Source organism: Moschus berezovskii, chromosome X, assembly GCF_049115385.1.
Source record: "Moschus berezovskii isolate FMDL1 chromosome X, NW_MosBer_1.0, whole genome shotgun sequence".
NCBI lineage: Eukaryota > Metazoa > Chordata > Mammalia > Artiodactyla > Moschidae > Moschus > Moschus berezovskii.
In genome coordinates, this window is record NC_142488.1 from 128,865,554 (window position 1) to 128,883,063 (window position 17,510).

Genomic DNA, 17,510 nt, shown 5'->3' on the forward strand with positions numbered 1-17,510 from the left:
TCACCAAGGCTTGAGAGGTTCAAGAAAGCTACTGTTTGAGGGATGGTGAAAGATGAATTATGGAGATAAAAAAGCACCCACTCCCCACCCCGACTCTGGAGAGAAGGCATACCAAAAGAGCTTCCAAACCAAGGAAAATAAAACACTGCTCTGCAAGCCCCAAGTGTGAACAGAAATCAGGCCACAGTCCACATCAAAGAAAAGCACTGAGCAAAACCAGCCATCACGATTCCCTTGACCTCTTTTCTCCAGGTTAATTATTGGTTTGAATAAAGACTCATGCCTAGATCAAAGACACTGGCACTTAAAGTGTTTCCTGAGCTTATTAGCTTATGTGAAATTTAAGAATTGTTAGACTCAAATACCCTTGTGACATGCAAATTCTTTGTTTCATGGACTGCCCTACTGGAAGCAGAACTTTTCTGCTCTGAGCAAATGACTCTCTCTGGGAACAGAAGAGAACTAAGAAACAAAGTCAGTTGGGCTAGGTGACTTCCCTTGCTGGTGAGGATATTACGAATGTAAATATAATAAACAGCTTCAATAAATGTGCTTTTTATCCATTTGCTGTCTCTAGTGTTAAATACCTATCTAACCACCCACCTAGTCAGAAAGAAGTGGTCATTTCCTACCAGTGATCTTCATGGCAGATGATGAAATGGAGCCAGATTTTGACCCTACCATTTCCTCTTGCTCTGAGACCCCTCTTACTCAGTGACCACATCAATATATATTTAATGCAACTGGTAAATTTCCACAATGATGCACCCTCCCCCACCCCCAAGGACATTCAAATTGTTTCCCTATATGGAATTTTCTTACAGTGAGTTCTAGATTAAAAATATCATTGCCAGGAAATGGCAACCCACTCCAGTATTCTTGTCTGGAGAATCCCATGGACAAAGGAGCCTGGTGGGTTACAGTCTATGGGGTCGCAAAGAGTTGGACACGACTGAGCGACTAACACACACACACACACACACTGCCTAACTACGGGAGAAACATACACACACACACACACTGCGCAACTGGGGGAGAAACACACATACACACACACACACACACTGCGCAACTGGGGGAGAAACACACACACACACTGCCTAACTAAGGGAGAAACACACACACACACACACACACACACACACCCCAGGCTGCCACACACACACCCCAGGCTGCCCAACTGGGGGAGAAACACACACACACACACCCACCCAGGCTGCCCAACTTGGGGAGAAACACACACACACACACACACACACACACACACACACACACACCAGGCTGCCCAACTTGGGGAGAAAAACAGTTTATGTTGATCCCTCCAGCAGTAGATCAACAATTAACGATTAGGGCTCGGAATTTAGGACAAATCTCCTTATGTGCACTGTAAACTCCAGCCATTGTCAGTAGAGATCAACGTGACCATGGGGCTGCCTAGTATCTGTGGATGTTGCACAGATATCTGGTCACTGATTGGTTGTTAAAGCTCTTGGACTATTTCAGGCCCAGATGTGTGACTGGGCTTTCTGAGATTGGAGGAATGGAGGGAGGTTTCAGGACACTTGTACATTAAAGGTTATGAATTAACTATTAATAATAGTTAATTTAGAAAGTATATAAATTAACTATACTCTAATATAAAATAAAATTTAAAAAATTAAATAAGAGATTATGACACAGTATAGAAATACTCAGCTTCAGATCTCTCCTAGGCTCTGCCTATAACTTCTTCAGTGGAAAGAGTCTGCAAAATGTTAACACTTGTATTACAGTAAATCGTCCTTATGATGATGTGGGCAGGGACAGGGGAATACTGTATATGATACTTTCGAGAATTTTTAAATCAAACCAAAAAGCAAGCACTTTTGTTGTTGTAGCCTTGCTGATTTGGGGGCCAGATTATAGCAATGGGTTTGTTATGCACAGGATTTTTTGTTACACTGTTTGCTCAAATATACACAAAGGAGTATACCTGTTGACATCTCATTTCTGAAAGCTATCACTGTCATTTTCTAGTGTCTCTTTGTCAATTATGACAGTGTTATGGGATGATTCATACCCTCCCTCTGTTAGGCATTTTTTCATCCTTTGCATTTTTACAATCTATGTCCTAACACCTTGGGGTTGTTACTTACATTTGACTTTTCCAAACCTTTACAACAATTTTTTTTCTCATGTAAAAATGGGTATCACCTCTCATTCTAGCTACTTGTTTTATGATGAGCCAGAATTCCTATACACATCCGAGGCCCTTATGGAAGGAGATGTAACATAGCTACTGGCTATATGTTAAATCTTTTCAAGAAATCAATTGAGGCTTTTCCAGTACTTTCACTTCCAAGACTGTCAAAAGCAGTTAGCATCAGAGAATCTGATGAATAACTTAATCAGAATTTTAGCACAGACGTGTTATCTATTCACACATTCAGCCTGGGCAAAACATATTAAATGTATTAGTCAGGCGCTTGCCAGTTATTAACCTTGGTTACAGCTATTATAATGATCAGAGAAACGCTTTCATTTAAAGTTTCCCTGTTCAGAAGTCACAATTCCCTTTAAGCAGTGTAACCACTGAAACCAGTGCTGTTGCCTTCAATTTTTTTTTTCTCATGTCTCAGTAATTCACTTTCTTACGTAATCTTGAAATGTTAACACTTGCAAGGAAGGATGGAAGGTTAAAATTGGCCCTTTTAACTTATTTTAAATATTCAAAAGGCTTGACAGAGATAATGTGCTTTGTCTTTATTCTTTATTACACACATCTTTATTAATTTAATAAAAATTTATTTAAAAGGTAATTTTTGCTGGGCATTGCTCTCTGACTAAGAGGGAGGTAGAGAAAAATAAAACCAGTTATTCCTTAATGAGCATAGGATTTAGTAGGCAAACTATTCTCAAATACAGCTTTCATGGAAAAAATGATAAGAAAAAGGGTCTTGATAGGCTCTGTGTTTTTCTATCACACTGTAGATTAACATTATACTAAGAAAACTATACAAACAAGAAAACAGGGACTAAAAACAATGTCTATACCAAGCCATGAGATTCACTGAATGATTACATAAAATATAGCTAAGAAGTCTTATTCGCTCTGTTTTACAAAGCTATTAAGCATTATCAAATATGTTGCTAGAGCAATCTCTAAAGGTATCACACGTTTGGTGCAGGGTATGTATTTAAAACTGAATTATTTCAGGAATTCCAAAATAATTCATCCCGTAATAGCAATAGAGCAATGAACATAAGACTGGTTTCTTCCATTATCTTTCCTGTATGTGTGTTGTGTGCGTATGCATATGTGTACATGTGTGTGTATTACCTCCTTACATCTAGTTTTACTTGCTAAAATTCTTGTTATTCTTGCCAGTTATTTTATTTATTAGCTCCAACAGACTGGCTTTTTTTTCCTAAAAATACGAATTTAATTTTCTGAGTTAAAGCCATGAGACACTCTTTCAAATATGTATACCAATGACCTTTCATTTGGATTATTTTTCAACTTGGCCTCAAAAACAGAATTGAGAGCCAATCTTATTCTATTTAGCTACAACTACTACTGTTTCCTTGATTTCTGAGAAAGTACCATCCTCAGTCATTTTTTCCACCTAAGAAATGAAGAGCTTCACCCTGAATAATTTCCCAGTTTGATTATTTCTTTTTTACAGAGACTATGAAGAGAAGGCCCTTGTCTTTGAAGGCACAACCAACCAGAATCATCTAATTTCACATTCAAATAATGCCAAACTAGATTTTCTTTCACATTTGAATGAAATTTCCATTAACTGCAAAGAGAACTAAACATGTGAAATAATCTGTGACTTAGGCAATGTGTTTGGGGTGTGAAAATTATGCTGATTCACCGGTATTCTGAAGGAATACCTAAGATGAATACAGATACTTTGGTATATTTTTCACTACAGTAATTGTAATGACCTCTAGTTCAATAGTACCGATATAATAACTGCAAGCCTCTTTAAAACATAAAATTTGTCTCCTTGAGCTAGCAGAGTCATTCATTAACAAATAAAATGTGCTTGTTTTCTTTGCTTTTCTTCCTGTAAAATAATCCTGTTAACATTTCCCATTTTAGTGATACCACTCAGAAATAGGGATGTATGTGTATAATTACCCTTACAACCATTAGTCTGAACTGAGAGTGTCAATCAAAAATGTTTACTACCAAAGCCCGTGGAAACAAAAAAGATTTCTAGATGTGAGTGAGTGAGTGAGTGAAAGTCGCTCAGTTGTGTCCGACTCTTTGCAACCCCATGAACTATACAGTTCATGGAATTCTCCAGGCCAGAATACTGGAGTGGGTAGCCCTTTCCTTCTCCAGGGGATCTTCCCAACCCAGGGATTGAACCCAGGTCTCCCACATTGCAGAAGGATTCTTTACTACCTGAACCACCAGAGTAGCCCTTTCTAGATGTAGGTACCAAAATTTGGAATCTAAGTTTTCAGAGTCATAAACACTAAACATAAACTAATGTTTTAATTAGAGGGTAAAATTTGTGTCTACTTGTTTTTTAGGGAGCACTATACATGATGGCTACTGGCTATATGCAAAATCCATAATGATCATTTTCTTTTGTATTGGATATGATAGTGCTCATGTTCATTTGAAATGTATTTTCTTTTATAATTGAGTCAATCCCACTTTCCTAAAGAGCAGTAATGTTTAAACCAGTGCCCTTTCATTTAATTCTATTAAATTTAAAAGCCTCTGTCATAATAACCCCAGAAATTAAATTACACAAACTTGCTGATATACAGATTTGACATAACTCAAACATTTTACATGCTACAAATGTTTGCTGGGAGTACATTCATCACTGTGAATTGATCGATGAATTCATCTAAACTTTAACATCCTTTCTGCATTAGAATGTGGGCTTGAGCTGTGAAGCCATATCACTGAAAATTAGATCTTAAATTGTCACATACTAAAATCAGAGAAACTAAACAAATCTGTAAATGAGTAAGTTCTCAGCTGACAGCTAAATGTCCTGAACATCTGAGGCCTCTTAATATAAACAATCCCCCCACATATAGAACGAAATCAAAACATGTATCAGAACACATTTTAATTTACCTGGACAATTTAAATTTCCATTAAATAATGGAATTTAAGCTTAGTGACTGGAATGCTGAATCCAGGAAATCTTTGCTGTTGAATCACATTTTTTATGACACTTGTTCATTTTGGGGAAAGTGTATTAAATTTCCTCAACCTCAAATTAGCTTATAGTAAACTTGTATGGTCTATCTAAAAAAAAAAAAAAACAATGGTCATTTCTCAGTTTATTGACTATCTTATTTTTCTAAAGAGATTTGGGGTACCTGAAAATATCTTGTTAAAAACTGCATTCTCAAGAGCAGGTATTTACTCCAAGTGTCTCCCAATGGATGGTTTGCTATTTGCCACAAAATATTTAAAAAGCAAGAACTATACAGTGGAAAGTCAGTCAACATCTTGAATGGATCATCAAAATTAACATCTGTGATGGGAGAAGAAACTTGCTAAGTTTAAGCTAGGTAAAATAATTCTATAGAGAAGGAAAATGTCCCCTTAGTTCATATCCCAAGTCTGCCTGGGCCTACAGGGTCAGTAACACACGCTGCTTCATTCCCATTGCATCAAGCTAACACTCAGGGAGACCTGCTTTCTGGTCGTGCATCTAGTTTGTCCAGGACCATAAAACAGCAGTTAAAATAACTCTTAAAAGTCCTCTCTAGAAATATATGAATAGAAAAATTTTGCTTGTCAAAGGATTTCTACTTATCTACACATTTTAGCTACCCCTACAGTAATCCAAACAATACTGTGCACTCTGGAAATGGAAAACAAGTGTTGATGAATGGTAAATACTCAGGCAGGGAAAAATGCTGTTACTAAGTTCTGGAACATTTCAAAATCAAAAGATAATGCTTTGGGCTCGGCTTTGAATCTTTACTATCTTGTTTCTAATATCTGTTATTATTCCTCTATTAAAATAGATACTAGGACATTAATAACACTTACATTTAAGACTCGATTTCCTTTAGTTAATGTTTATTTCAAGCAGCTCTGAAATAGGTATAACAAATAACTATATGATTAAGTTTTGAAGAACTCTCAAAAGCTTCTGTACAACTCATTATTCTTGGTAAAGAAAAATCAAAGGTATGAACAAAGTTCTTTATACACAATGAGTAATAATTTCCTTACAGTTCTAGAAAGGCTTAGTTATATCATGGACAAAAGTAAATATGTTATGAAATAATGGCTAATTATGATTCTCTGTGCCACAGATGGTTTCTCACTGCCACTTGAGCCTACATCAAGTCTGCCCCCATGGCAACAAGGAAAAAAGAGGCGGGGGGAAGGTGAAAAAATCCTGAGATTAATCATGGAAAGCAAATTGCTCTCTGTAGCAATAACAACATGGAGGTATTGTTTCTTTGTTTAATGGCCAAAGCGGGGTAAGAAAGGGCAAAAGCATAAAATTGAATTTGAAAGAAATCAAGGGATGTAGAAGCAGAAATGCAAAAGAAGATAGGAAACAGAAAAGGAAATAAAATAAGAAAGCTCTTCCAAGGATCAGCATTTTCTTTCATCTCAAGAAACAGTCCTTCAGAAATGTAAAAGCAATTTGTTTGCAAGAACAGAAAAAGATCAGCTTTAGAAATTTCAGATATGGGACAGAGTGTCTATAAATGCATGGTTTCTGACTTCATTGGGGGTGGAGGTGGTTCTCAGTGCTACTCAGCAATCATTTTTCTTACTTGTCTTATTAGTGGTTTTCAACCCAGGCTACACATTAGAATCAGCTGGGGAGCCTTAGAAACTATTCCTACACAGACTCCACCCTCAGATATTTGGATATCATTGGTTCCTGTTTAGCACACAGAATGGAATTTTCTTAAAGGTCCTCAGTTCAGTTCAGTTCAGTCGCTCAGTCGTGTCCGACTCTTTGCGACCCCATGAATCACAGCACGCCAGGCCTCCCTGTCCATCACCAACTCCCAGAGTTCACTCAAAGTCCCGTCCATTGAGTCGGTGATGCCATCTAGTCATCTCATTCTCTGTCAGGTGATCCTAATAGGTAACTAAGATTGTGAACTATCATCTGACTAGGGGTCAAAACACATTTTTTTTTTTAATAAAGGACAAGGTAATAAATAATTTAGGCTTTCTCTGGCAACTATTCAACTCTGCCATTGTATTGCAAAACTTTTGAATGGGTGTGACTGTGTCCCAATAAAACTTTATTTACAAAAACAGGTGGTAGGCCTGATTTGGCCTATGGGCCACAGTTTATCCACCCCTGGTCATTATACTGTCTCTTTCCTCTCCCTCTTTCTAAAACCACTGTTGCAAACCTTCACCCTATGTCACCCCTATGCCTGATTTTTAGCTGATGACTCTTCATCTTGCTTCAATCATCCAGCTGGAAATTCTTCAACTTCCTTGTCCATCACCGGCAGATTCAGTGCACCTGTGTTCACATCTGTCCTCATCGATTTACTGTAGAAGCAGCATCTTTTCAAGGTGAATCTGATCTTCTCACATATTCAATTCCATCAATCTCCCTCTGACTCCTTTGAGACCCTTACTCCACAAAGGATCCCATCTCCTATGTCTTCAACATCTACACCTCAACTGGCTCTTGCCCTTCAGCTAACAAATATATTTAAGAATCTTAGGCAAAGAACCCTCAAAGCCTTCTTCAATTCCGTGTCCTCCTCTAAATACTCACCCATGTCTCCCTTTCCCTTAGAAATTCTACAACTACTGCCTGTCCCCTGTCTCTTCCCATTCACTCTTCAAGTCACTGCAGTCTAGCTTCTGTCTTTACTACTCCACTCAAGGTGCTCTTATCAAGAATGCTCAAGACCTTCATATGGTAAATTTCTAGTTCTTGTTTTACTTGTTTTCTTTGAAGCATCTGACATTGTTGACTCTTCCAAAAACCCTCTCCACACTTGGTTTTTACAACTCTATGGCATCTGTCACAATTTGTTCTTCTGTTGCAGAGCTTCCATGCTATTATTGCCTAATATTATTTGACAAACTCTTTTTTGCTCCTCATGCTATGTATTCCTCAGCTATTTTCATGGCAACAGCCACCACCTACACGTGATAACTCTCACAATTTATCCCTAGCTCACACCTCAAGCCCTAGGGTCATATTTTCAAATACCTATGCCAACCTGTACTTGGGTATCTTTTTTTTTTTCCTACTATTGTTTTTCTTTTATTCTCCGTCTTGGTTAATAGCTCACCATCAACTCAACTGCCAAAGCTAAAATTCTCACTGTCCTTCAGGGACCCTAATAATACTGGGCACATTTTAAACAACGTCTACCTGAAGATATTTCACGTCTATCTGTGCAGTGGATGATAACCATATATGTTCAACTGTACATGGTGCTCCTGTTTTCACTCCAAATCCAAACAGCCACCAAATCCTCATGATTCTATCTCTGAAATACCTCCCGAATCCATCTCCTTTTAGCCCTTGCCACTGCAAATGTTTTTAAGGCAGACTTTACTCAGCCCTCACCAAGATAATTTTCGATAACTTCCTAATATTTTTCCTTGCCATAGCAGTAGCCTCTGCTTCCTGTTCCTCTTTTTGCTTCCTCCTCAGGTCACTCTCCAATCCTATTTTCTCTTTGCTAACAAAACTGCTTACCATATTTCAGGAGTAGAAGTGCCATGGTTTTATGTAAGGGAATAGTGATCCTTTCTCTTTGGTTACCCATTCTTCTTGATGAAATAAAATATGTCATTTAGCTTTTTGGTCTTGTGTTGCTAAAATCACTAAGACAGGCAATATCCTAAGAGAGTCGGAGTGCTACACTTTAAATAAGATGATAATAAATGAATCACCCACTAAGGATGGTGATCAACGTGGTGATGGGACTCCAAGTCACAATCAGTAAGAGGTAATGGGAAGAATCAGAAAACTTATCCCGGAGAAGATTTCAGTTCTTTCCTGGAGCAGATGAATTTGGATATCTTTATCCTCTGAACTCCAGGATTATCAATCAGACATCTCTCCTCCTTAGCCAAGACACAGCTTCTTTTCTTTAATAGGAAATATTTAATATTTCTTTTCCTTAATGGGATATATATACAAAGAGACCCACATTTGCTATAGATTGGCCTGCCTACCAAAGAAAGGAAGCCCATCCATCTACAACGCTGAGTCCCCTGAAGGCCTTCCTTAGAAATGAGCTCACATTGACATTTACCATTAGCTAGAATAATGGTCAACTTGAATGGTAGGGTATGAGTTTTGACATCAATTCCCTCCATATAATACTCTTGCCCTAATTTTCTTAAGTGGGAGCATGTGTCATACTAACTAACTTACATGACATTTTCTCATTCTAACTTAAGTATTATTTCCAAACTGTTTAAAAACATTTACTATTGCCAGATTAAAAAAAAAAAAAAACACAAAACAAAACAATCCTCTCATCAGGGCACCTCAATGGTGACCACAACTCAGGGAAATTCTGGATGCGTTACCAGTAATGACTTTCTGTGTCATCTGCTATTTACCTTCGCAAAAGTATGCCCCACATATTCCATTTAGTTCCCATGCCTGCACAGTAGTTGCAGAAAGCAATCATTTCTTTTATGAAAAACCTACCTTTGTATCTGGTCCTGGTGAGGTAGTCTGTTGATCTAAATGAGGTTAATTAAAATCCTTCATTGTTAAATTACCTTACCTCAATGCACAAATCTGAAAGACAAATCCCTTTTCCTATTGTTTCTAATAACGTGTGTATGTGAGGGTTAGTCACTCAGTCATGTCTGACTCTTTGCTACTCCATTGACTGTAGCCTGCCAGGCTCCTCTGTCCATGGAATTCTCCAGGCAAGAATACTGGAGTGGGTTGCCATTCCCTTCTCTAGGGGATCTTCCCGACCCAAGGATAGAACCTGGGTCTTTTGTACTGCAGGCAGATTCTTTACCATCTGCGCCACCAGGGAAGCCCTACTTAGCCATGTATTTAATAAACTGAAAGATCTCATGCAGTTTGAGGCACATTCAAATCTTGCATTTGTAAAAAGGATAAAACCCCTGCATTTATTTGACAATAAGACAGTAGAAATGGCCTGATGGGAATGCTGATAGGGACTGGGATTTGAAGATTATGCTGCTAATCTTTTACTGTGGAATTTGAAATGTTCTACCCCAGTTTACCAAATGAATGAGCCCTTCGGTTCCACTCTTCTCCCTCCCCTCTTTCTCATCCTAGCCTCTGAAAAACAGTTATGATATGCTTTCACCATTTCTAAGAATCTTTCTACATACCTGGCTTTGAAATAAATTTAAGGAACAGGCCAGAGCAAGAGTGTTTAAAGGTAACTACTTTTGCACTTTGAGGAATAGATATCTTTAATCATGGTAATAGACTGCTTCAAGGCTATCTAGAAGAAAGTCTGACAAGCAATTTTCTCCATTTTTAACATCTTATCCTTTTCTTAGACTATATGAAATTGAAAACAAAGATTAAAAAATATCCATATATTAAGCGGTTTCCTGTAATCTGTAACTAGATCTACTGCTAACGGTAAAATCCTAACCCTGGCACTGTACCATTTCTGCCGATATTTAAATATAAAATTTTAAAAAGCTTAATGTGACCCCAAGTTCCTAGCTGAACTGTTGTCTACATTGTTTATAAATTTCTTGAGAAAAGTTTCACTTTTTACTCCATTCATCACAAACTTCTAAGAAAAAGCCAAGCTGGAATTTGTATATAAGAAGAGTGTACTTGATGGAAAAATAGTACTTAGAGCAAACACGACCTAATTGAACTGAAAGGTAAGATAACGAAACACTTCTAAAACTGTTCTTTGTGTCCTAGAGTTGATTTGAGGAAGTGGTCTCATTAATTTCCTTAGGAGTAAACATGGATAGATATATGTTGAACTGAGTTGTAGAAATGGCTTTGCTTCCCACAGTTGCAAAGCAAGTCAGCAAGACAGACATTTGGGTTGAAAACAACAATCCAAATGCCAATGTATGGAAAAATATTTAGTGAGTCTTTGAATTTTATACCAAAAATGCTAGCTCCAAATGATTAATTAGTAATATATATACTTTCATTGGAAATTAATTTGTCTTTTTGAATATTTCCATCCAGAACACGCCTCCTTGAATCACACAAACCTGCAGTGATAACACATATGTAGCAATTTTCCTTCATATCAGATGAAAACTAGAATAATCAAAACATGAGCACAGTGAAAGGCTTACCGAGGTGTACAGGTATCCCTCACTGTTCATTGCCAAATACAGCTTGGTTTGAACTCCTTGAATAGCCACCACTCGAAGACCCACAGGGATGAGGTTAAACAGAGCTGCAACCAAAAAGAATGTGAAAACAAGGTTACAATATCGAATTCCATAGCTTTTCAATGTTTCCAGCAGGGCTATCTGGTCTTCCAAAAGTAAAGTCTGCTTGGTAAGAATATTCATATGTGTATATATGGATAGATAGATATAGATGATAAAGCCTCTTCTACCTTTCAGTACCCTCAGTTCATGGTTATAGTCACATAATGGGGATGTAATTTTCAAACACCCTGGAGAAAATGGAGGGCAATTCCATGGTTTGTACAGTGTTGGAGGTGGGGAATCTTGATGCTTCTGAAGCAATCCAGTTCCAAGAATTAGTCTACATATTAAATAACTTTATCTTCAACAAACCAAGGTTTTAAACTGCTCTCTTAGACAACTGCTGAGATTCACAGACACAGATATGATCTACCAGCTGGGGAGAGATTCCTAGAATCTTAGAAAAGACACTAGTCCAACTCCTTCACTTAAATTATCTGTATTATTTCTGACACAACCAGTAAAAAAAAGAAATCCAGGACTTGAAAAAAAGTTATTTAGGAATCTTATGTTCCCAGAGTAGTATTTCTTAAAGAACATTTTTTTTAAGATGAGGTTCAGAGGAGATTTAGCTTTTAGTCTCTGGGAGCAAAGGTTATAGAAATAAAAACAAGGAACTTGAGAGTTTTATTTAATATTTTTTTCCTAAATAGTTGTAAGTGGGCAGCTGGCTGCTGCCAAAGAGGACTTCATTTCTCCATTTGAAGGTCTGATTGCGTGAAACTTATATCCCGGCTGTCCTCACAATCACACACCACTCACTGGAGAAAACCAGTGGGTGTCTTCCCCCTACCAGCTGTCTACTCCCTCCTACACCAGGAATAAAAATAAAACAGTACATTTTTAAAACATAGTGCTTGCCACACACATCTTTTGAAAATAGCCTGTGCACCTTTCTCTGAAGAGTCCTAGACCAATGTTGATGATTTTTGCTTTGGTGTGTAAGTTTATGGAGGATGATAAATCGGTCTGCTATCATTTCTGTGAGCAAGAACGTAGTTACCCCGTGGGCAAGAATATTTTTTCTCAGATCTCTTATCTTGTTGTTGTTGAAATGTTGTTGTTGTTGAAAGTCGCTTAGTCGTGTCCGACTCTTTGCGACCCCATGGACTGTAGCCCACCAGGCTCCTCCGTCCATGGGATTTTCCAGGCAAGAATACTGAAGTGGGTTGCCATTTCCTTCTCCAGAGGATCTTTCCGACCCAGGGATCGAACCCGGGTCTCCCGCATTGTAGGCAGACGCTTTACCATCTGAGCTACGTATATTCTACTGCAGTAAGTGGAGTTATAGAGATGAGAAATATTAATGAAGAACTCAATATTCCTTGGTGAGCCTACAATGTACCTTTCCCTTAAAATCAGGGTGTTACCACAGAGGAGCTAAGACAGATTGTATGGTGCAAAATGCAAGTGTTCCTACCACATGCTGCTGATGGCACTTCATTCAATACTCATCATATTAAAAGCTGTGCCCTTCTGTTATATGAGGTGAGGGAAAGGAATTGTACAGATTGCAAACTAGGATCTCATGCTATATTTGACCATGCAGTGCCCAGGAATGAAGTCTGATCTTGTTCAGCATGTCATGTATATGTTCCATCTCTTTCTGTGATGGCACCTTGCTCACGGCAGGTGCTCAACACACATTTGTGGACTGCTAGCAATCTGTATGGTGAAATCATGATAATATTATATTTTTGAAATGTAATAGATCATGGTCCCATTACATAACAGCTCAGAGTTTTAAAATTCTCATATCTAAGAAATCAAACAAAAACCTCCTTATGGGTTTGGCTTAAAAGGCATAGCACTAGACAACTAGAACACCAGCATATGCTGGAGTCCTAGTTTAATCAAACTAATAGATGATGATAGATGACAGGTAAAAAAGGATATTTAGAATTGTTTCCAGAACTACATTTTTTACAATATTCTGAACCTTCTTAGTTCCCTGAATGAAGGTGGTAACAAGCAAAAAGAAGAGAAAGAAAGAGAGAAATATTTGATTTTCACCACGTGTCCCAGCTACTCTGACGTGTGTTTTAATGGGCAATAAAATGTTTAATTCTCAAACATCAGATAGCAGTAGAAGGAAGAGAAGCAAAGAATATGAGTAACCCATGCCCAGGATTATCTATCCCTGAATAATGGTATGAACTATACAGTGGCACATGGATTTTTCACTATGTACCATAGGTATCTGTGATGCCCGATTCAAAAATAAAAAATACCACGTTAAAATAAAAAACTGAAGAAAACAGCAAAAGTGGAGAGTGACTGGTGATACCAGTCCAATTGTTTTCCTTTAGACATTTAATATCATAAACATTTAAGGTCGTTTAGATGAATTTATGATCAATTAAGATCATAAACAGGTTTGTTTAAAGTCTGTCTAAAGGGACAGTCTTTCCAGATAAAAATGCAAAGAAATTATTACATCAAGGGTGAGATTGCACAGATTAAGTATTCTCCAATATGCCTCTGTTTCTCTAAATCTGGAGTACTTCTTCATGGACTTAGGATATTATTTTGATTAGGATGAAAATATGCTAAGCATGAGAAGAAAACAATGGATTTTATGTATGTATCTAAAACACATTCATTAAACATCTGATATCTCTTCTTCCATTTCTGTCAAAATTTTGAGGAAGAAATAAAAGGGCCCCATTTCTTGTTTTCTATTGTATCTACATAAAAAAATTAAACTCCTTGTACATTGAAAGACCCGTTTTTTCTTAGAGATGTGCAGAGTTGGCACTCAGTGTTTGCTTAATACAAAAAGGAGGTCATCTTTTTTTTATCAATTGGGTTAAGATCAACTTCTCAAAGGGAGCAATTTAAAAAGTATATATTAATGTTGATCAGAAATACTTGACCCATTAAATTGGTAACACTACTAGAGGTTTGAAAGGAAAATTGCCTATTCTAACATCGCCCTCACGAATCCAAGGCAGATATAATAAAACTGCTCTCATGAAATGTCTATCATCTTTTCCTTTTCAGGGGGCAATACATAATTTACAATGGCTGATTTGCTCACGGTGAGATTTTACTGGACTGATATTTACCATTGTAATAAAGCTACCTAAGGTCAGCTTAAATGCATAATACCAAATAAATGTTTTCAGAAATAGATGTATCTTGGTAAATGTGAACTGATTTGTTTTATCATGATCTGGCTTATCATGTCAGAATTAAAATATCATAAAATCAACCAAGGTGAACAAAGTGAGAAAAAAATATGATGAAAACCCCTAAAAATTAAGAAAAATATAAATATAAATAACAAGAATGTATATTAAGGAAATAGTATCTAAACAAAATAAACAATGAATGCCAAGAAAATTGCTTGGCTTTAGGGGAAAAAAATACATCTGCATAGTTAGACTTCCATTTTAATGATGATCATTTTAATGATCACTTTAACCATTAAATATTCTTGTTTCATGATGACTTACACCCTACAATATACTCAAGTGGGAAGAAAAGCTAGCCCGCTGGCCTCTGATCATACTTGGCAGCTGGGGCAGAGTCAAGCCCCACAGACTTGTTTTTTCTTTTGAGACATTTTTCATTTGTGTGTTTCATCTTATTGTAATACTCACCATTGGCTGACTCACCTTGCATTATTTCATTCTGCCTAAACACAGATTCTCACTCTTTTAAGGCCCATGCATATCAGTCAGTTATAAGACAACCAAAAGCAGGAGCTACGCATATGCAGGAACTGGAAAGTAAAACTGACTACCTGAGTCCACAGTTAAGAAATGGAGCCTTATTTACACACACACGTGTCTATGTGTAGATATATGTGTGTGTGTGTGTTGTACTCCACAATGACTACATACAGTGTGATCTTGAGGTGTGTGCCGTATCACTGCTTATACAACAAATGAATCGTCCAGGTTTTTTTTCCTTTTCAGGAAAGGCATGTGAACATTGGACCCAAAATAAACTTTTTCACTGATTTCTGCACTAATCTGCAGAAAATGTTAAAAACAGGTGAGGGAAAACCTGACCGGGTGGGGGTCATTAGCAGCTGATCATGAACTTCCTTTCAGTAATGCCCAAAGAATCTGTTTTGCTAAGGCACTTTGGAAAGAGGAGCAGCTTTATGGTTGTTCAGTCGCGAAGTCAGGTCCAACTCTGTGACCTCATGGACTGCAGCAATTTATGGGAACGTTTTATGATGGACTCACGTCTGTTATAGGGGAACAGTAAAACCCTCTAATTAGCCTTGACTCATTTTTTCAAATAGAAGAGTATACCTGGAAGAACATCTAGTATACTCATTGTAGAACTACAACAGTAACAGCATTTTGCAAAACAGTGAAGAACTATGAAATCGTTTATGTATGGAACTTTTTCATCCTAGGTACCCACAGAGCTTTCTTTAAGGGTAATTAAAGGTAACTTCCTCTTGAGGTCTTGCCTTGGCCATCAATCAGCCCAGGAAGCTTTCTTAAAAGATGTGAAACTCTTTTAACACTCAACATTGGAACCCTTGTCTATGGCTTTGTTCTCTCTAGCCCCGTACCTCTGAAAATGCTTCAGAGGACTTGTTAGCTTTCAGATGGGTTTTTCTTGGCAATGGCACAATTTCTGGGAGATTAATGAAGTCTGAGGGAAATGCAATATAAATTACAGAAAACTGGGAAGGAATTGTGAGAACTGGGTGATTTAGCCTCATGAAACATTGAATATGTCTACAGCAATCTTCTAATTGCAAAAAAAAAAAACAATTCTTATTATTGAAGAGGGTGTCACTATTAAGGAATTCATGCATTTATGACTCCAAATAAATAAAGCCTATCACAAAAGGTTATATAACATCTTGGAATCACTATCCTTCACTAATTGTAAATAAAACTAACTTTCTTTTTGATGTGTTTCTCTTTTAGGTTCACCATGATGGTTTCCAATTTGGTCTTGACTTAAACCACGATTAAAAATAAAGTGCTCAAAGAAATCTCTTTACCCACCTGTGGAAGTATCTCAATGTTAAAATCCCAATTAGTCTGAGAATTATCAGTGTGTGTAGGGCAAGGGGAACAGAAGTGAAAGCTTGTAATGATGAATTCTCCTGACATGAAACCACTCTTCTCTCTTGGGATGAGACCGGTGCTTAAGAGTAGAGATAACTGTGCTATTTCAGGATCAGTGTGGGGGTGAGTAAATTTTCTGTGGGAAAAAAGTAATAAAATCCAAAGGACAGCCATAAATCTATCCAGATTACCATGGAGATGACATTTGGATTGTTCTTCATATGGTGTCAACATTATTTGCTACAGTTCACTATTTTAGATATTTTTATGTTCCCCTTCCTCTAGGCTGACCTGCTGAAACGGGATTATATAGTGCTGACTTTATTTTGGATTAATTTTGGGATTAAGCAGGGTTGTTTACTTAAAAAAAAAGAAAGAAAATGTCAACAATATGCTGGGATATACTATTTATTTTGCAGTCACTTACTGTAAGTGCTGTCCTCATCTTTGGTGCCATCAATAGTTCCATCTGCCTGCAGCTGCAAGTGGTAACCTTGTCGACTGTATAGTTTGGTAACTATACCCTTAAGCTGAGGCTCTGCAAAGAGAAAGATGGTTGGGATCAATTGATAAGTTGTGCACATATTGTTGAAAAGGCTTAGAATTCTAATTCCATTTACAAATTTTAGTGGAAAAGGTCAAAGGTCACTTTTTATAAAGAGTCCTCTGAAAGAAGGAAAACAAGTAAACAAACTGCAAGTTTCAGAACCAACCTTCAGACTGAAGAAACATTTGACTGCCACCTGGTAACACTGGTAAAGCCCTAAAGCTACTGACAGCAGAGACAGTTTCTGATGGCGTGTCCTTTGGCTTACAGAGTGGCACTTCATCTCATTGAGCATTCAAAATGGCTTGGCAAGTGGCATATTCTGCCTTTTAACAATGTGCCACTTCTCATGCGGAAGGAAAAGGAGAAACACTAAGATGAGATTTAGAGTGGTTTTCCAAGCAGGGACCAAAAACACACCAGCAAAAGTTTCCCTCAGAATTACCACAATTGGAATAAAGCATCCCCTCCATTCTAAGAAGGTTAAAAATGCATAAACAACCTGGAACCCCATCAG

General features: G+C 37.4%; 1 protein-coding gene across 4 annotated transcripts in view; it reads right to left on the bottom strand.

Annotated features, from left to right (window-relative positions):
• FGF13 (fibroblast growth factor 13) overlaps positions 1-17,510 on the bottom strand; it is a 602,606-nt gene that overhangs the window by 52,051 nt on the left and 533,045 nt on the right. For all 4 annotated transcript variants that reach the window (XM_055437998.2, XM_055438000.2, XM_055438002.2 and 1 more), the window contains 2 exons: positions 16,874-16,984; positions 11,261-11,364 (listed from right to left, as the gene is read on the bottom strand). In XM_055437998.2, coding sequence (XP_055293973.1) covers positions 11,261-11,364; positions 16,874-16,984 — 215 coding nt within the window. The remainder of the gene's footprint in view (positions 1-11,260; positions 11,365-16,873; positions 16,985-17,510) is intronic.